The following is a 21,501-nucleotide window of genomic DNA, read 5'->3' on the forward strand; positions in this document are numbered from 1 at the left end:
TATTTATCAATCAGCAGCTTTTCGTTAACCTTTGACACACAATTTATTCATTTAATGTAATGTTATAACAATCATAGAAGCCATTTTGTTTTTGAGAAATGTCCCCAATGACGCTTGACTTTAAGATGCTGAAACTTACAGACTGACACCGAGCTGATAAACGTGTTTTTTCTTTTTCTTTATCTGGAAACTTCTCAAGCTTTTTTGCACGCAATAAAATTTGAACTTCTTAGCAGAAAAACATACCGGTTGGTAGATAAAGGTGGCATTTATCAGAAGATGAGCGCTTACCACAGTCAGATACGATCATCCAGCTTCAAGAATGGTAAAAAAAAACTGATAGTTCAGTATGAACTTTTTTGACCCACCTGAGCAAAACTAACGTCAAAACATGAAGATCTACAAACCAGTGAGATGCATGGTGGTGACTAGCTCATGATTTAAGCGCTGTTAAGATAAATACCCATAAACTGTGATAGGAGCTTACTGTCACTTTGGACACACTAAAACTTTTACAAAACATTCACACAGGAACCTTTTGCCTGTGGAGGTCTTTTTTTAAATCAAATTTAGTTCAGCTGTGCAAACATTTAACTCAGCTTGATCAAACGATTCCATCAAAACCGTATTTATCAAAACTTGGTATATGCTTTAAAAGCTACAAACATGAAGGCACATCCTGCTTTAAACCAATCAGTGATGCTCCAAGCTCACAGTCAAACAATTTTTATAGATTTTTCTTTGTTCCAATCCAATCTCTCAGTCAACTGTCATGAAAAGCAGCCTGGCAGTTTTTGGTTGATCTTTGTTAGATGCAAACAGAAAGTCAAATGCACTACAAGGCTAATTCTGCTGGTTTAGAGTAAAAGCAGGCGCTGAGGTCACACAGGGGTTTGTAGTTAACCTAAACTACTTCCACTTCCAAAACATAAATTTTCCATTGACTAGAGATAAAAATACATTTAAGACCATAATTGTTGCGAAAGCTCTCAGGACTGAAGGCCTGTTTGACAGACAGTTCTGTGCCTGTGGTTGGTTCATGGAGGAAACCCAGTGACAGATCAGCTCAGTGCAGCTGGGCTGATCAGGGCCCCCGGGCGTTTACCTCTGAGCAAGCTGAATTACTAAAGAACTGCATATGCATATCACCCACCACATTTGATGCCAGAGTTGTGAACTAAACTCATCTTTTGTTGAGGAGGGTCAGAGCTATAGCTCATTTTGGTAAATGACGCCATGCACAGACTCTCAGAGAATGTGTTGAGGATGACTCTCAGCTACTACTGTAAAAATAGCCAGGGTATATTCAGTTGGCTGTGACAGACATCTTTAATTAGATTACACTCCAAACGTATGCACATGTAATAACTACTGCATGTGTCATTTCAATGTAAATGGACTGTACTTATGTAGCACCTTTGTAGCCAACCAGGCCACTTAAAGTGCTGTACAACATAATCTGTGCCCTCATTTCCCCATCCACACACATTCATCCAGCACTCTACTACATCTCTGCAAAGCTAACCTGAATAAACCAATCTATAGAATGCATTAGATCACATTTATACCCTGATGGGGTAATCAGAGGCAGTGAGGGGTTCAGTGTCTTACCCAGGGACACGTCAACATGTGGCATTCTGGTGTCTGCTCTAACCACTGACCCACGGCCGCCCCATTTGTCCAGTGATTCACAAGCTATTCTGCTAATGCTGCAGACAAAAAAACAAATACAGAAACCGGCAAAAATCTTATCGCCTATGTCATCGGCAGCAGGCGATAACAATCCTGGTTAGAAAGAAGTCAACAACGTTAGTGTAGAAAAACAGAATCATTTTATCTGTGAATTCAGCTGAACTTGTGGTGAAGAGTTGAGTTATCATACAAACCCTTTATTTAAAAAAAAAAGAAGTTACTGAACACTTTCTCTGTACATTATTTCACAGTGGATACATTACCATTAAAATTAGATTGCATAATGTAAACTGTTACATATAGCTGGCAGACTAGGTTTGCATCTTTGTTGTTTTTTATGGACCTTTCACACAAAACACAGCTGATACGGGGAATAACTACAACCAGATAGTTCAGAACACTGCAGGAATGGCAGAGGATAAAACAACATGCACACAGTCTGACATTTTAATTTTGGATTTACGATTATTATTTTTTTTAGATTAAGCTGTGTGTGAAAGGGCCATTTCCCAAATAACACTTTTGGTGGAAATTTGCATGAAACCAATATCCACCTTGACTGAATTTAAATTGATCTAAAATTGTCTGATTACATTGAATACAAGGCTTAAATACTTCATAGTATTTAGTAGTAATTACTTTCACATGGCAGTGATCTGCAATACACAGTTAATAATTATGACACAAACAGCTTTAAGTGCTACATTCTGTTTTTATCTAATTTCAAAAGGTTGAGAACTTATTTTTTTGATCCACACAGTGTCTTTTATTTTTCCCTCCATAAAAAGATTTTCCTTTTTATTTAAGTAAAAAAAAAAAAAAAAAAATCAGCATTGACGCCCCACAGACCCTGTGGTGTTTCATCAAATCACATAGCTCCAGATCTGCAAGTCCCCCTCAGGACTTTTTGTTTGTTTGCAGTTGCCTCTGTCCATTGAAAGCTCAGACAAACACCTCTGATACCACAACAAAGTGTCCTTTCACAGTCCTCCGTCTATAGCTGAGTGGTTGCAGTCGAGCGCCCGGTCCTCCTGATTTGGCGTTGAGCGGCAGGGAGGTGGCAGTAACGTGGTGTCCTGCCACGCCACTTTCTCTTGGAGCTACGTGTTATGCGAGGGTCTGGGGGGGCTGGCAGTCAGGCCTCCTCGGCGGTGGCATCTATTCCAGCATAGGTGAAGTTCTCGAAGAGAGCCATGTTGACATAAGCCTGGAAGACAGATGAGGCTTGTGATTAAAGAATAGAAATAAAAATGTCCTATAATGTCTGCTAAAATGATGCAAAACTGCTGCAAATTATTTGCAAAAGACTACTTATTTGATTATTACTTTAAATTTTGCCAAAGGGATGACAATCCTAAAGTAAATAGAAAGAACAAGATGCTTTTACTTTGCTTCCCTTTTTGCAAACATATTAAAAATGAGGCGGTACCTTTCTGGCCTCCTGCATCCTGCTGAGTTGGACAGAGATTTGGGAGAAGGGGGGTCTCTCATAGGGCCGATCCCTCCAGCACTGCTTCATTAGCTCATAGCTGCAATGACACACACATGTAAGGATAATTTACATTGTCTTCAGATAAACATCTTGCCTGATCATTCTCATAAAATTATAAATAAATAAGCTAATAATTACCTACAGAGAACAGAGTACTTACACTTCATCGTCACAGTTTTTAGGCTTCTCCATCCTGTAACCCTGTGGCAGTTTTTCATAAAGTTCAGCACATGTCATCCCACAGTATGGTGTGCCCCCTGATACACAGGAAGAAGAGACAAAAAACATATTAAACATAAGTTAAAACCATCCTAAATCTGTTGTTGCCACACAAGCTACTTTAGAGAAGCATGTTCTTTCTTAATTCTTAAAATTGGAGCTAAATCTTTGAAGAAACTTCAGGGAAATATTTTATGAGTGATTCTGTAGGTAAAACAGCTCTCAAAAGCTGCTGAAGGAGATCTTATTGAGTCTTGTTGTGAGTTTTGTAAACCCACCCAAGCTTACGATTTCCCAGAGGAGAACACCGAAGGACCACCTGAAAGAAAGATATGAAGACGATATGAGGAAATACATATTTTGAAAAACAATCATTCAACCTGTTGATCATATTTGATGACTTGAAAAGAGAAACTCAGCTTTAAACTGAGTGATAAATTAATAAGTTCTTTACCCTAATTTATTGTTTTTAATAAAACAAAAATTTAATTTTGTGAAGGAATGCATATAGCCCAACGCCTTTAATGCCAGAGTTTTAGACTAAGATCTTAGTATGTTAAGAAATAAAGGACTTATTTAACCTTAAATTTAACATGATGTGGAATCTCCTGCGGTATTGTGATCTGTTAATGCTTGGAGTATGTGTTGTGACTTAGTCTCAGCTGCTACCACACCAAATGTTAGCAGAATATCTGTAAAGTTCACTGAGGTATTGTTCTTTTTGTGAAGGCTAAGGTAAATTAGCTTTGGAGCCATCTTGAACTGGGTTGACTCCAAAAGTTAATCAGTTGTAGATCCAATAATTTCCTTCTGAGATTTAATGAAATCCATCCAGTGATCAATAAGATATTTTGCTAACAGGGTTGACGCCAACCCCTAACCCAAAAACATAATTTCTCCTCGTGGGGACCAGGCTTTGGTCCCCACAATGTAGCAAATACAAGTCCACTCTCACACACACATTATTGCTCTTCCTTAGCCTTTGATTGGAGGGCGATTAAAAGGCAAAACAAGGGGTTGAAAACAGATTATTAATGGGTCTTTTTCCAGCTCTTTTTTAAAAATAAGATGGTTTTGTTTTGTACAGATGTTTAACAATATGAAGCCACAATCTTTTCTGAAATCTGATAAACAAAATTCTCTGAAGAAAAAAAAATACACCCTGAGACATGTTCAAGCTGTGTGGTAGATTGTGTGAGCAGACAAGTGTTGTTTGTGCTCACACTCTGTCTACTTTTCTGACATCCTCTTTTTTTTTCTTCTTTGCCACACTTTGCTCTCACTTTATCTGTGTCTCTTTTCTAATGTTTACAACTCTGTCTGACCCCTCGAGCAGAGTTCACTCTTCTTCCCTTATTGATCGTAAGCTTTACTGGCCCTCGCTCTCTGCTGGGTATAAATAGGCTCCAGTTGACAAAACAACGTCTCCGTCTGTCCGCTGGGCTTCCTGGTTTCCCTTATCAGGTACAGAACACACGCCATCACCAGTCTAACAGTGACAGTGGGATGATTTGTTGTTTTCTGTTGCAGGACATTTTGTGGGGAACACAATCAAAACTTCACATGAGGGCGAAATGTTGTTTTAATACGTTACTATTAACCATAAGACTGAGAAAGTTCACAATCCCTGTGATCTTAATATTGTAATATTTTTAAGCAACCAATTAGTATTGTTAATTATTGATTAGATAACAAAAACAGAAACAGAATGCAGTAAAAAAGAAACTAGCAGTAATAGTTATAGGTGTATATAGGTATAGTTTAGGTTATATTAGGTATAAAAGTTAAACTTTAAACTTAGCTGAAGAAAAACAACAGATTCTGTAACTCACACATCACTTTTGCTTGTATACACGCTGTAATTCAGGGACTCGATGGCCATCCAGCGCACCGGCAGCCTTCCCTAAAAGCCAAAATAACACATTCAAGTAAAATATTCTGTTTCATGTTTAATTAAAATGTTGTAATTTGTTCTGAGCATGACTGAAGAAAACATAAGAATGACCAAAATAACATTTGCTTTGAATCAGAATAAACATATACTCTGTTAATATGTCACCATAAAGTTTGATTTAAATGATAAAATACTCTGCTGTACAACATGTTTCTGCAGGAGGACTGCCCTCTATAGGCTGCCAAAATAATGTTGGACAGCAAAACACATCCAGTGCAGAAACAGGATATGTTCACACTTGTAGTTTAGTTTCCAATCTGGACCAAAGCAAAGATTTAGTCCTGGTTTGTTTTTCCGCTCACATTGGCATTTTTCTTTTAATCAAATATATTTGAAAGTTGCAGCTATCTGAGGTGAATTTATCTGCTTAAAAGTTTAAAATTTCCAAAATGTGTGTGTCAAACTTATTGCACCTGTTAGACTCTTTTAAACTAGCTGGTGTTTTTTTTTTTTAACCAAATGAGATATTTCAAAGAACTTTTGAGATGTGGAAATAAGTTTAAAAATCCACAAAGACTTCCTGTGCTGCAGATTCAAACTAAATTGTTCTGTCAGCTGAACTTCATTCAGTGCCTCACATATTACAGCAACTGGGTGAACCAAATATCACCTGTCAGTGCAACCTTAAACTAATTTAGGGCAACCTTCTTGTGCTGATTGCATTTTATTTAATCTGATTTTGTTGAATAAGGCTGTGAGAAACAAGGAAATGCCTTTTTAATAGTCTGTATGTACAGATGAGCTCAGCTTATAGGAAACTGTGAGGTTTGGGTTTTTTTCTTTGTGTCTTTCTTGGTTTTCTTGTTTTCCTTTTTGTACTTTCTCCAGTGTTTTTCTATTCATCCTCAGTCTTCACTCGGTTTGCTGCCACGCCCACCTCCACCTGTCAGTAATGAGTTTCACACACCTGTGCCCCCTTACCAATTATCCTCTGTGTTTTATAAGTCCGGTCTCCTCCTCCACTCTCTGCTGGTTCATTGTTTTTGGTTCATGCTTGTTGTCCTTCGTCCATGTTTTATCGTGCCGTTCTTCGCCTATTTATGTTTCGTATTTAGTTCCAGTTTTTGCTGCCACGTCAGCCTTTTTGTTTGTTTTAATAAATTAGTTTTCTTTAAGATGAGACTGCCCTCTGGGTTCACTTCCATTTCCCCACACCCTGACAGAAACTGACTATTTCACAATGCAACTTTTGGCAAATGTGTTCTAACAAACAGTGGTTCTGTTGGTTTCAAGTCCAAACAACTCACCATTGTCTTCTTGACATAAACTTCCTCACCACGGGACAAACCAAAATCTGCTATCTTTGCCACGAGGTTGTCCCCTACAAGAACATTCCTTGCTGCCAAATCCCTGTGGATGAACTGGCACAAAAAGAAGAGAAGCTGTTGAGTCCACCTTTCAGCAACACACACACACGCATATCTTTTCTCATTTTACCTGCTTGTCACTGAGGTAATGCATCCCAGTTGCCACATCCACGGCAAACTGCAGCAGCTGCTGGGAGGTGAGGGTGGAAGCAGTGCCGTGCTCTTTGGCAAAGGCAGGGTCGGTCTCCAACACACGACTCTTCCTCAGAAAGTCCAGCAGGTTTCCATAGGGAGCATATTCTATGGCTATGTACAGGTAACCTGAAAAGACACAGACGCAGAGGCTGAATTTACCATCAGCTACAGGACAGGAACGTTGTGATTATTCACATAACATGTCCATCCTGTTTTGAGCTGAAATATTCCTAAAATTGTTCAAAAAGCCCAATTCTTAAAATGTTAGGATGTTGTGTAAAATGTAAATAAAAACAGAATGCAGTTATTATTACAGGAAAAAGTGGTCAGACAAATATTTGTCCATCTATGTTCTGTTGTGAATAAAATCTGGTTTTACGACATTTGAGTTTTTTGACACATTCTGTTTTTATTTACATTTTTTACAGTCTCCCAACTTTTTTTGGATTCATCCCTATAACCAGCACAGGATCTTCTTTGTTTGTTCAGAACCTCTGAGGCCTTGTCTAACGTGTTTGCCTGAGCCCGGAGAGCAGGCCGGCTACAGATGGTAGTCCTCGAACAATATAGACACAGACAACCAGATCTTTTTAATTAATTCTCACAAAACCAGATGGTTGAATTTTCGTCATTAGATGGTAACTTTTCAGCAAAAAAACAGGGTTTCCACTGGCTAATAGGCATTTGTTGCAGTTGGAAGGGTTTCGTGCTGATTTCACCAGAATCAAGGAGACAGCACAAACGGCTGGAACGGCTTGTGGAAGGAAGAAATTATGTTTTGACGGATAACAACTCAAACCTAAGACGTACTGTAGCTTTAAATTGAAATGGAAACAATTTCTTTCATACACAGTAAATTAATGGATTATGTAGTTTTGACCTAATATTATAAAGTTTTACAAACCTTCAAACATCTTCAGATTGTTTTAGGATTTCTTTTTGCAGTGGATAAAAACCTAATCATTTATTTCCCAGTGATGAATACATGCAATAAAATATCTTTTAACAATCTCCCTAAACTAAACTGAGATAAAGTCCAGGAAGGATGATTATAAATTTTAAATTAAAGATTTTTTTTTCTGCTTATATGAATTCATGGTAAGATGCCAACATATAAGTACAGTCACAAAAGAAAGACAAAGAAAAACTGCACAGCAAAAACTAATACACAGATTTGATCTTCCTCTTGACTTGATTTAAGTCTATAAAATATCTCCTGTTCAGCTTTTCCTTTCCTGCCACGCAACAAACAGTTCAGGGCTGAATTCCTCCTGAATGCATCTAATTCTTCCAGTATGCTGATATGAGAGTAAATTTGTTCCAGATCTCAGTAAAATGAGGATGCAAATCGGCATTAAACTAGACCATATTGGACCTCTGCAAGCCATGGATGTCCTTTCCTTTTTGTAATAAAATACCCTTTAACAACCTCTCTATACTAAACTGAGAGATGGTGCAGGAAGAACCCATATAAATTATATGTAAAAGAAATATTTCTTTCATTAAAAAACACACTAGCTTCTTGTTTTATGCCATCCTCTAAAAGTTTTGTTTGCTTGATGCTCTTTCTTCTTTCTTGCTCAGAGTATTTCTTACTTACTTCTTTTCTCCTCTTATTCAACCCTTCCTTTAGGTTTTACTTTTTCCATGACAAAAAGGAAGAAAACACACTCCTAAACATCTGTAATAACAAATGTGGTTGTTTGAAACTATGCCAGCCATCAGTAATAGGCTCTTCTGCTTTGAATAAGCAAACCTTTTGTGTTTCTGTCACTTAATAAAACTGACTAAAACAACAAGTGAAAAACACGTAAAGTGAAGATCTTAAGAGTCAAATACTGTTTAAAAGTGCACTGGTGGGTGGACACTTTGGCTCAATCAAAACTTTATAATTTAAGACTAAAATAGGTTAGTAATGCTCTCACTAATGTAATTACTATACTCAGTATCCCTACTTATATGTTAGCCATTTCTGACTCAAATAAGTAGTTAAATGATTCACTTTGGCATCCATTGGATGCAATAAAACGTAAACTGATACATCATGATAAAAACTGGCGCAGAAGAAACTTTATGAAGATATAAACCAAAGCAGTGACTGTGAGGTGCACGGTCAAATCCAACAAATGTGATAACACAAATGTTTTTAACAGTTTTTTGTGTTTTTTTAAATCTAAAACATAAAGTATAAGTTGACAAGCCTGGACATTAAACTTCATGGCAGCACACACACTCAGTACACTGTGAACAGTTTTTTTTTTTATAGTGACATTATCTCCCATAATGTCTTCTAAACCATTAAACTTGAAATCAGATCAAGACGCATAGATGCCACTAGATGTCACTCACTCACCTCTGTTCTCACAGGCTCCAATCAAGTTGATGATGTTGGGATGCTGGCCTAGTTTGCACAGCACCTCCAGCTCTCCTGCAAAGTCTCTGTGGTCGTTCTCTGAGGCAAACTCTGCAGGCAGAACAGCACAAAACACATCACTGGATTAAGTGCGAGCAAAGCAAGTTTTCTTGAAAACATTAGATAAGCTCTGTGATTGTGCATCTGCGAGTATGTGTGTGAGACATGCATCAGTTCTGTATATGTCTGCAAATGCAAATGTTACCCTTTAGCATCTTGATGGCTGCACTCATTTTGGCACCATCCTTCTTGATCATGGCTTTGATGACCTGTTACAAACTGCTGTTAGCTTAACTGCTGCACCACATGCAAACAAAACATAGAAGAAGCATGTGGCATGTATAAAACTGCATTAAATGTCCAAAAACCTGGCCAAAGTTGCCCTCTCCAATGACATCCTCAAACTTTATGTCTTCCCACTCAAGTATTGGATAGGTCAGAGGTTCTGGGGTGGGCTTGGGTCTTCTTGTGAGCGTCAAAGTTCCTGAGTTAAACTGCAGAATAGTTTCTTCACCCTAAAGATGAAATCAGTTTAAAGTCAGTAAAAATGCTGATATATTCTTTAATGTAGGAGTTGTTCTATCAATCAGTTTCCCAGAACAAAGATTAAAAACACTGGTGCCTCCTCACCGATCCAGACTGGTAGGTAAATGTGCGCCGACGGTTGAGCAGCATCTTCCTGATGCAGAAAAGACCCAGCAGCGCCAGCATTATGGTCACACAGGTAACGGTTACGGAGCCCACAATTGCCATCAGCAGCTGATAATTGTCGGGAGCGGGCTTCCCAGCCACACCCTGGGTGGTCGGGATCAAAATTTGTAGGCCTATTTTGGCAGAGGAGACAAGGTGGAAGTAAAATGTGAGATAAGTTTCAGTCAGTGGAGACAGATATGTGGTTTTAGCATGGACTATTTTATTATCCTGAGTAAATTTCTGTCCCCTCAAAGGTGGTCCTTTTTTAAATTCTAGCCAATAAAAACCTCTTGTTGGCCAAAAAGATATCAACGACAAGGTTTTCCACTTGGAGCTTTCTTTTTTTTTACATTAAAAAGAACATAAACTTGACATGAAAGAAGCATAAAAATTATTGGTCTCATCCATATAATAAAAAATATGTGGCTTTCTTTTGAAAAGGCAACCCATTTCAATAAATGTTGTGATTTTCTCTGCTATGAGCTAACTTTTGCTATGCTTTAGACAACACAACACAGTCCAGACAATAAACTCCTGCTTACCATCCCCTTGTGTCATCTCCTGGACAAATGTGCTCCACTCTCCCGGCACTTTAGAGGAAGCCCTCACTCTGAACTTGTACAGGGTGCTGCTGTTGAGTGCTGTCACATCTTTGGTGGTGATGTTCCAGTCATTTACATCCACCCAGTAGTGACGGGTTCCCTGGCCAACAGGCTGGTACTCTATGGTGTATTTAATTATGCCTCCATTTGGGTCCTTGGGGGGCTGCCATCTCACCTGGATGGCTGAGGTGGAAAGGGACACGACCTGAACATTCTGTGGAGACGACGGCCCTGAGACAGAAAGACACATCATCAGAGGTTATTCTCTTAAATTCTTTGTTTAAAAAAGCAAATCTATCTAAAGACCTTCAGGTTTGCTCTGAGTAAAATAAAATTAGTAACATTATTTTCTTTCATTTTATTTGTAGAGTTATTATAATGTTTTTTTACATTCATATAAAGTTACAATGAACTAACAACATCTTTTGAAAGAAGCCTTCCTCGCCGTGTTAGCACTCAGCAGAGGTTTTAGTTACCATGGCTGTTGATGCGGAAAAGGTAGGGTTTTGAGGGTGGACCCCGACTTTCACAGTTGATGAGGCGCACTTCCACAGAATAGTCTTGATAATACTCCAGGTTGTGAAACTTGGTGGACAGCACATTGAGCAGGGTGGTCTTCTCCAACAGTTTCTCCTTGCTGGGTGGTTTGAAGAGCTGCACTAAAAACGCCATACCAGGAGTGATGCCGCTGCTGGTGGGCAGTCGCCAGCTCACAGTTGCATTTCGACCCTCGGCTGTGTGAATGTCAATCTCAGGTTCAATTGTGGGCTCTGCAACAGAAAACACAGGATGAATTAAAAGGACCAGCTCTATGTGCATTTTTCTTTATTAATTCAGTCCTCAGAAAATATTCTGAATAGTGCTGGAAGTTTTCTTTTGTTACTGATTCCTTAACAAGGGTAGCAATAATTAACAACGTTACTTCATGAAAGGCACAGTCTTCCTGTTTCTCACTCTCATTTTCAAATGTAGGAGAATCATTTGCTCCTTCGCATTAAAAAGAGTCAGTTCAGGCAGACAGGATTCCTCCTGGACACAACCATCTGGAGGTTCTCCAGGCATGTTTTACTGGGAGGAGACCCTGGGCCAAATCCTTTTGTTGGTATTTGGAGGGATTATGTATCCCTCCAAATACCAACAAAAGGAGAAGCTAAAGAGTGTGACTGGGTTTCCCTCCTGAATCTATTACCTCTAAAACCACAGATAAGCAACAGAAAATGGATGGATAACACATTTTAGAAGCTATTTCTAGCATTTGCACTTCATATTTCCCTGTGCCTGCAAATAAAATTATGCAATTTCAAACTAACTCCACCCATATCAGCTACAACTCTAACGTGTTTGGAGAACCTGTCCACTGATGACAAATACAATAACATAAAAGTCACTGCAATCAAACTTATACCCTGATGCTAACAGTTGGATTAAATTTTAACAGGAGGATGTAAATATTCCAGTTTGACTGAAACCAGGAAAATCAAACTTTTTACAACAGTTCAATTATGACGTGGCCAACAACTTTCTCTAATTAGTCAATTTCACAGATAAACCAAAGAGTCAAGTTTACTGGAACCTTGCAGTGTTGTAAGTCCAAAAACATGCACATTTTGAAATGTAATTTTATTCTTTTCCTTTGTTTTCCTTGCATTCATGCTCTGAAACAGACTCTTCCTGTTTGCACCACAGTCACCGAAGAATGAATCCCTTTCTTTGGCATTTGAGAAATAAACGTATGTCCAATCCATGTTTGGACTTTCTGAAGTTGAATTTTGGTCTTACCAGGACAGTCTGTCTCCATGGTCTCCTCCGGCCCGGGGGCCCCCTCTCCTCCCTCCCCAGGTCGACTCAGCTGGACACGAACATGGTATTTCGTAGAGGGCTCCAGGTTCATCAGAGTGATGGGCTCTTTGTCGCTATAAACTGAAGGGAAAGGGGGAAGAATAAACATAGCCAAACATTTTTACTATGACCAGTCTTTTTTGTAACGTAGACCGTTACAACGTTTTCTTTGTAAAAATAATTTATTATTTTTAATCTGACTTGGCATGCTTTTTTAAATCATGAATCTGAGTGGTGATTTGTGGCTTCAGCCAGAACCTTTTTTGGATCTCAAACAGTTTTATTTTGCATTTATTTATTCTGTTGTGCAATCAAATAAAAGGGAAATAATAATCTGCTCTGGCTTCTAAAAAGGCCTGGCAACACGATTGTGTCTTTCTCGGTTACCTATGATGGAGGACCAAGAATTCTTGGTCTCCACTGGCTTGTAGAGCAGTCTGGTTGAGATTATGGGGCCGTCGCCTCTGTGGGACTTCACTGGCCTCACCACCAGCTGCTTGCTACTCTTTTTCAGCAGTTCTGGGGCTGTAGTGGGTACTGGGGGCTCTGTGCAGAAAGAGGAGATGACAGTATGGATATTCATATCTGAGATATTTAACTTCTGTACATAGTTAAGGTGTTGCTCAACAGAAATCTCCAACTCTGACCTTTGATGGTGAGGTTAAATTTGCGGGAGTCTTGTCCTCCATTGGTGGACACCCTGCACTCCCACAATCCTCCTTGCTGAGCAGTCAGCCGAGGGATCTCAAACAGAGCCGTGCTGATATTTGATTCCATGATGGTTTTTGAGGCCTGAGAGTAAACATGAGAAAAGAGGGACATTTACAAGACGAAAACAACATTTTTTTACCAAATGCTCATTTATGCTGCCTGAATTTCCCTCGTGAAAATCCTCCCATTGAGAAATGCCTGTGTTCCTGTGGGAAATGATGGTCAGATTATTCATCAGATGGTTTTCATGATCAAGGAAACAGAAGAGAAAACAAAACACAGGGACTGACCATATCGCTTTAAGGCAGTGCATGGCGACTGCTGCCATGTAGAGCGATACAGCCTTATCAGGTCAGAGCACTGGGTTGTTGACTTCCTCAAAATGGGACTTACTCTTGTAATCATCAGTGAAGACTTAGAGGCTTAGCTCAGTTAAACATTATTTTCCTCATACCTTATTTATTCGTTTTATATTACCTCAAAATAACTTCTGACATTCTGTCTTTAATAAACACTTCTGTCATTAACACTTGCTTGGTTTTTCACCACAGTTTTGCAGAACAGATCAGCCATTAAAAGGCAGAGGGGAAAAAAACAACTTATCATTTTTAAAGTTTAAAAAGATGTACATTAGTTCACAATGAGTTTAAACGATAATTATGATTGTGTGTGTATATTTCGAAATACTCTCCATCGAGCTTCAAACTTTGATGCTTCTGGATGCAAAGTTTCCAGCTGATGATTACGATGAAGAACGAGGAAAATCACCAACATTTTACACAGTTTTACATTTCTACTTTTGGGATTACCAAAATAACTCAGAATGTCAACTGATGAGTTTTACACAGAGCTCGTTTTGCTTCCTTGTCGTCTTAATGTCAAGAAAAAAAAGTCTTGTACAATAAAACATTCAACATGAACACGAGAAGCGATGCATTTATTTGGTTTGCAGTTAGAGAGGACATGGAGGGAGGACAGAGGACGCAGAAGACAGAGTTTGACGGAGGAGGAGGACTCACGGTGGGGAAAGGGAACAGCCAAAAGGAAAAAGAAGAAGAAGAAGCAGACATATATCTGTTGAAAACTTTTTTTCAAGCTGTGTTGGTGACGACCTAATTCATAAATTGATGGTCACAGTGTCAAAACTAGAAAGATAATTAGTTGATTTTAGAAAAAATAAAATAAAATGTCCCTCTTCTTCAGATACTTAATGATAAGGTTACAAAGTTCTGTGGCTGTACAAATACTGCATGTTTACTATAGTAAATATTTGAGCCTTATGTGGATGTGAGCCTTTATTAATGAACGTACCTTTATTGTAAATGTAAGCTTATGACTTTTAATGTTGATAATAATCTTTTATTTTAGTCTCATTGTTACTGTTTTATTATTTTCTCCAACAAAAACTAAATACATTAATTTGTATATATTGTTTAAATGTTTTATTTCGTGGTTAGCTATGGGGCGCCGTTTGTAAAGGAGCTTGTGCTAAAAATTCATGCCTAAATTTTGTCACATTTAGCTTGTGCTAAAAATTCATGCCTAAATTTTGTCACATTTAGATTCAAACACTGTTTAAAAATGTAGTGTTGATTTTCTGATGTCACTTTTTACAACATTTAGCTAGTTACATGTAATTGTTACAGCTACATACTAAATATAAATCTAAATGCTAAATGTTAAATCTAAATGTTAAATGTTAAATCTAAATGTTGTAAAAATCAACACTACATTTTTAAACAGTGTTTGAAGCTAAATGTGACAAAATTTAGGCATGAATTTTTAGCACAAGCTCCTTTACAAACGGCGCCCCATAGTTAGCTAACAGTTATTTTATAAGTCTGGTTTTCGTACCTTGAGCACAGTGCTGTCCAGCTTTCGCAGCTCGATGCTGTTGTGACTGGGTAAAGGGTTGCCTGTGGCTGAACATTTGATCTTAGGGCTGGAATTCAAATTCCACTCCAGGTTACAATCCAAGTCCACAATCTGAGGAGCCCGGTCTGCGGAGGGGCCAGGAACAATAAAAGAGAATTAAAAACAGTTGAACAAGACTAGTTATTAAAGAAAAAAGAAGGAAAAATATATAGCTGAAAATTTCCAAGGCAGCAGAACAGTTCAAAACTTCAATTTTTTTAAATGAGATGTGCAACAAATTTTGTTTTGGTTGTAGATATTTTAAGCATATTTTAACCAATGGCAAGAAAGTCAATTCATCTTTTAAATTTTTATCTTAGTCTAAATAAATCAACAAATACTTCTATTTGCATTAGGGCTTATTAAAGATCTTATGGGAAACTAACCTTGCTGTGTCTGATGTGGAGGGGGAGGGATACCTGTTTGTGAGGATACCTACCTGACTTTTCACAGTTCTGTCCTCTCCATCCGGTGGGACACTGACATCCACTGAGATGGTTGCAGACCCCTCCGTTCTGGCATTTACAGCTCAGCCTGCAGTCTGGTCCATACGTGTCATGATGGCAAGCTGAAAAACAAAAACGCATCAATACATTTTATAACATCCAATTATAATGTACAGAGAATGTAAACAAATTAGAGGCGTGCTGACCCTTTTCACAGTGTCTCCCAGACCAGCCGCTGGCACAGGAGCAGCCGTAGGGGTCTGGGAGGCAAAAGCGAAGCCCCTTGCAGTTGCTCTTCAGCTCCGAGCCACACGACTCCTGGCAGTTGCGACCAAACATTCCTTCTCTGCAGGCTGTTCTCCATCACAGAGAGAAACGTGCTTATTTAAAATGTTTAAATATTGCTGCATCATGTTTTAAACTGCCTTGCAAAACACCAGCAGCTTCAACGATCCGGCAGCAAAACAAGCCCAGGAAGCAGCTGTGCAAAAATAACATGGCGCTGAACATCTTTTCACAAAACGTTCAAACGATTACAGAATATTCAGCTATTGTTGCATTGAAACAAACCTGACACACCACAAAAGTAGTCATTTAGATGAAGTAATACCACAAATGATCAGAACAAGGAATGCAAATCTACTGCATGTATCTATTTAAATCATGTGTACTCTTTCCAGTAAATGTAGATGGACAATGTTTTAGTGGGCAACAAAATACCTAAAACAAGCTAACACTACATTAATCTTTCAGAAGGAAGTGATGGAAATGACACTCCTGACTGACACAAAAGGAGTAGAGAGAGTGTAAAATTACCTACATTTACCTGCAGGCACCAGATCCTAGTAGGTTTTGAAAGAATAAAGCAGCTGTAAACTCCAAAACTCGGCTGTCTGAACAACAGTGTCATTTTTAACACTCGTGTTTGTAACGCTTCAGGTCTCTCTAATTCAAAACTGTTTGTTTTGCTGCTGTTCATGAGCTGAATCAGACACTTAATGAACCTAATTATAGAAAGTAACTAACTGTTTTTGTATATCTAAATTTTACTGTAAAATAGACAACATTCTAAAATGAAACACTTTTTTTCTGTATCTGTTAATTCTTCTTTTTGTTTCAGTCACACACAAATGATCAAACTTTATTTGGAAGAATATTGACCCATAGCACAAACCTGTCTCGCAGCGAGTTCCCATGAATCCCGGAGGGCAGACGCAGTCTCCATCCAAATCATGACACACTCCTCCGTTCAGGCAGTCAGGGCAGTCCTTGTCACAGTAAGGACCCCACTTCTTACCTGGACAGTCTGCAGGGAAATAAACTCTGCAATGACTTGACACATACTTTTTACTGGACTGCAGTTTGCTTTCTGTGTTTAGATCGTTTTAGGTGCCTGTATATATTACTTAAAAAGGTCATAAACAAACTTTAAAATGGGAAATGTGAAGCTCAAACATATCCGTTTGTTAAAGAAAAGTAGAAAAGGATCATAAAAAGGGGAAGGGTGGAGATGGGGTCAATCTTCTATTTATACTCTTAAACACTAAGAAAGACAAACTGGAACTTACTAAAAATCTGCATGTGTAAACTTTATATACAATCACATGCTGCTACAGGATTCTGTGATTATCTTTTTCTACTTTCACAACTTTGTTAATTTCTGGAGAATTCTTGCTCAAATAAATCTGTCATCCTCGTTTATTTCTGGGGGCAATAACCTTTTTGTTTAATAAGCTGGCACTATTTTTAAGTTAAAGAACAAAAAATGATCAATTTATTATGAGATTTTTTGTAAGATTCCTGCATCAATAACCATCACAATGTTTAAAAACTGTCAGGAAAATAAGTGCTAAAACAATCTAATAAAATTAATGAGACAAAATCAATAAATAGGCATTAATTAAGAAAAACTGTTAAACAATAACACAAATCTTGATACCCAGAATGAAGAAGCAGGTAAAAAATAAAGGGATGAATGGATGAACTTTTATGAGCTTGCAGTAAAGTTAAAAGTGACATTACTGTCTGGTGAGAAGACAATAAGGTGAGAGTTAAACAAAGTGGGATTCTGCCGAAGAATTAACTCCAGAGATGATTTGTGAACGTTATGCTTCATTAAAAATAGTTTTTTTTCTTTCTTTTTTGAGAAAATAAGTTATTGGTATAAATCAGTGTTTTTAACAAAACGATGTTTGAGTTGTTTTTTTAGGCTTCTCCTGCTCTAATAATGATTGCTTCCTGCGGTTTTCGTTTAAAACACTTCAAAGACAAGTAGGGACATTGTCTACAAGCTCACAGAGAAGCTAAGAGTCATTTCACAGCCTCTAAAGCTCTATCTCACAGTGGTTAATGAATCCACCATAAGGATGAACATTGTTACAGAAGCCAGGTTTATAAGAGGAAATCAGGTTTTCCCAGATGAATTTTGATATACAGTTCACTAAAGACACAATTCAGATGGTAAATGTTTTATGGCAAACAATAGTAAAGTGGATGTTTTCTTGTAAAGGGATAAAGGAAAAGCACTTTCTCCCAGCATTCAAATTTTATTCCATCTGTGATGTTGGTCATAATCTGGACGTGTTTTGTGGGTAAAAAAAAACAGCTTTCCATCATTAATGGAGCAATGAAGAAACGTGTGCCACAGACCAACGCTACGAACTCAAACACACAAGTGGTTCTGAGAAATGAATTGGATGTTTTTCCTAAACTGACAAGTAAAACTTCTAATCCAATAAAAACATTTTGCAAGAACCTAAAGCTAGCAGTTTATGTAAGAGAACCCACAAACATCTCATTGTTGAAGCTGTCCCATACAGAGTAATGAGCAAAAATTAATCCAAGCTGCTGTGCAGAGATGATCAACAGTTTCTGGAAGTATTTATCTGTGTTTGTTTCTGTGTGTCTTTACTAGGTGTAGGTCTCATGTTTGATGCTCTTTTAGGTCACATTCAATTATAGAAACATTAAAGAAAAACCTTCTGAAAGAGTAATAAACTATCAAGCAACAATATATGTCTCTTATGCTTTGCAGGGTCAGGCAAATAATGAACGTATATTAGTTACATCACAGCTGTACTATAAAAAACAAAAATAACAACTTAAAAAGAAAACACCGCCATAAACATAACAATGTTTTATTAAGTGTAAAAGTTGAACAAACCTCTAACAATAAGCCTCATCCAGGCTCCGTTCAGGGGGCTATCCCCAAAATAGCTGGCACTGTAGATGCCTTGGTTGGCCAAAGTTGCATTCTCCACGGTCAGTGTCGCAGTGCGATTAATCACTTCGTTCCAGTGAGTCATATAATAGTAGTTTCCTAATAGAAAACATGCAGAAACAGTCATGACACACTGTAGATCCAGTCTCTGTTTTTATTTCCTCAGTATCCTTTATCTTTATCTGTGTGTATATATATTTCTTTTCCTCATGGTTTTTTAGAGTGATTTGGACTTCCTTCCAGCATCTTAAGTTATCCACGCTCCCTTACCGTTGTACTTCCAGGTCACGTCTCTCTTCTCGTGGCTGTGGAGCGTCATGCTGAGGTGAGCCGTCTCCCCCTTGTTAACCGTCAGTGTAAGGTAATTTGGAATAAAATTAGCTGGAAAGACAAAGATGCACACTTATTTTCCAACGTGGAGCTGAGACAACCTTCAAATCCAGTTGTATAAAAACTAAACGTACCTTTACCAATGTTGTTAATCAGGGTGACTTTAAGCGGGGGGACTTCCTGAGTGGTTTCACAGTAGAAGATGCCAATATTATCCAGATCGCGGAAATCTCTGGCCACAGCCTCCTGCTTCCTGGGCTTGTAGACTTTAAAACTTGGCGGTTTTGGGAATATGAGGATTCTGTTGTCTCTCTTGATATTCAGCTCCACTTGGGCAGGGCTGCGCTCACCATTGATACAGGAGATGGTGAAATGATTGACGTGGGGAACTTCTGCTGTGGAGATCATTGTCAAGTCGATCACAGCATCTGCAGGGGAGTACAGCAGTCATTCTCTCACATGAGGCTTTGTGACAAGTCATACTTTTACTACTAAGAATAAAAACACACATAGTGAAAATTAAACAATCACATCAACAAAAACAACCAGTAACTGTTTTAAATCTGGTGTTCATGTCCAGCAGAGAGCAGAGACATCTCTTCTAAAAGTGCTTAATGATTTAAGACTGTATCCAAACTTTGGTAAACTCAAAGTTCTGGTCTGATTGCTCCAGCCAGATCATTAAGACCATCCAATGATAATCAGTGATGAGGAGAGGAGGCTGCTTTCAGTTATTATGGCTCCAAACTTTAGGACTCTCTCCCAGAAAACCTAAGAGCTGTGAACTCCCTGATTACTTTTTAAAAGGGTCTCACAACCTTTCATTGTTGCTTTAGTCAAATTGCAGTTTTTTTTATCTGCTGTCTTTTTGAAAAGCACTTTGAATAAATTTATTGTTCAAAATGTGCTCTACAAATACTTGTCTTTTTACTACTTTCCACCTACCCATCCCTTTTTTATCCATTTTAATTTCTGGATTGTTTACTGAGTTTATTATTATTATTATAATTATTATTATTATTATTATTAGTAGTAGTAGTAGTAGTAGTAGTAGTACAAAATACATATTTTCAAAAGAAGACTTAAAGTTACACAACAATCTGATTATTTCTACCAATCTGATATTTTAAGTAACATAGGCCTACTACATGCCAGTCTGCTTTCTTTGTACTTGACTTAATTTGTAAATATTCAACAAATTAATAGAAATATGACTTCATCAAAGTCACATTTGCAGTTACTTCACTGCTCATGTGTTTATCTTGTACAAGGCAAAAATGTTTGTGCTTTGAAATCTGTTATCTGTCCCAAAAGCCAAGAAAATTCTCTAAATAATGCAACAAGTTGCTGTTTCAGTCAGTTTAACCTCAAAATCTCTAAAATAATCAAAATGCTAGACACTCTTGTAGACTAGCTCATACAACGACATCAGAGAAAATGACTGAGATGTTTTTGGGTTGAATCACAAAAGCCTTTATCTGACTGAACGTGCCAAAAACAATAGTCAGTTTGCCCAACATTCCTTCTCTCTCTCTCTCCATCTTTGCCTCACATCCACAGAACAATGGGAGGAAATATGGATGAGCTCCTTATTTTCCCTGAGTGTTCAGGGACCTAAACTCTTCCCCACCAAGGTTAAACAAAACAGTTTTGAAACACTTTATTTGAAAGATATTGCAGCCTAAACTGTGGCTTTAGCTTGTACAAATACTCGGACAACAACCAAGTTTCCGTAAACAAACGTTCAGATATTTTGTTCTCCCAGATAAAGGTTTTACCAGAAGTTGCCTCTCACCTGATAATTCGCAGAAGCTCATCGCCAACACCCACAGAATCCTCATGATTTGTATAATCCTCATCGTTTTGCTCACTAAACTCGGACTTTGATATCTCCACACCTAAAACGGTGGTGGCGCTGCGTCACGTCGATGCGCCTTTTTACGCATAACGTCCTCCAAAACTCGTGTTCAGGTGTAAAAAATCTGGTCAGCTGTGGGAGATGGTATCGCACTGTTGTCACGCTGAAGTCAGTCTAAGCTGTGGTAAAAGCTCAGCCTTCTCTGGGTGGGAAAGGAAGGAAGAGCGTCAGCAGACAGCGGAGGACTGCTGGCGCTCCAGACCTCCCCGATCCGATCAGTGCGCTTCTGGCTTTTAATTTGTGTTTATTGTTCCAAGGCGATGCGAAGAACTCCACTCAAACAATATAATAGCCTTTTTTTTAACACATATTCTTTTAAAAAGCTAATGAGTTATCTTTTTTATCAATTTTCTGTGGCAGGACGATGTGAAGAAATCTAAATTACATGAAAAGAATAAAAAAGGGTTCACCAGTAACAAGCCTAATGCTCCCACTTCACAGCAAGGACACGCTTATAAATACCCAATTAATACTTAATAATGCAAAAAATAATTAAGCTGTAAACACTTAATAAACTACTAATAAGCAGTATGTTAACTATAAAATATACTAAGTC

General features: G+C 38.1%; 1 protein-coding gene across 2 annotated transcripts; it reads right to left on the reverse strand.

The window, feature by feature from the left end:
• Positions 1-1,813: 1,813 nt before the first annotated feature.
• On the reverse strand, positions 1,814-21,069 carry tie1 (tyrosine kinase with immunoglobulin-like and EGF-like domains 1). Of its 2 annotated transcripts, none has more exons than XM_017420576.3 (24): positions 20,823-21,069; positions 19,168-19,455; positions 18,968-19,078; positions 18,641-18,796; positions 16,652-16,783; positions 15,684-15,830; positions 15,471-15,599; positions 14,972-15,117; positions 13,054-13,198; positions 12,794-12,952; positions 12,347-12,487; positions 11,044-11,337; positions 10,508-10,798; positions 9,903-10,096; positions 9,641-9,787; positions 9,478-9,541; positions 9,213-9,323; positions 6,795-6,985; positions 6,605-6,718; positions 5,236-5,306; positions 3,682-3,722; positions 3,345-3,441; positions 3,122-3,221; positions 1,814-2,899 (listed from the first exon to the last, which is right to left on the reverse strand). In XM_017420576.3, exons 1-24 carry the CDS (start codon positions 20,884-20,886, stop codon positions 2,828-2,830), a joined length of 3,405 nt encoding a protein of 1,134 aa, XP_017276065.1. In that variant the 5' UTR covers positions 20,887-21,069; the 3' UTR covers positions 1,814-2,827. The 2 variants fall into 2 exon arrangements, with proteins under 2 accessions (XP_017276065.1, XP_017276064.1); XM_017420575.3 differs by having other exon boundaries at positions 19,162-19,455.
• Positions 21,070-21,501: the final 432 nt, after the last annotated feature.

This window comes from Kryptolebias marmoratus, linkage group LG24 (genome assembly GCF_001649575.2).
Source record: "Kryptolebias marmoratus isolate JLee-2015 linkage group LG24, ASM164957v2, whole genome shotgun sequence".
NCBI classification, from domain to species: Eukaryota; Metazoa; Chordata; class Actinopteri; order Cyprinodontiformes; family Rivulidae; genus Kryptolebias; species Kryptolebias marmoratus.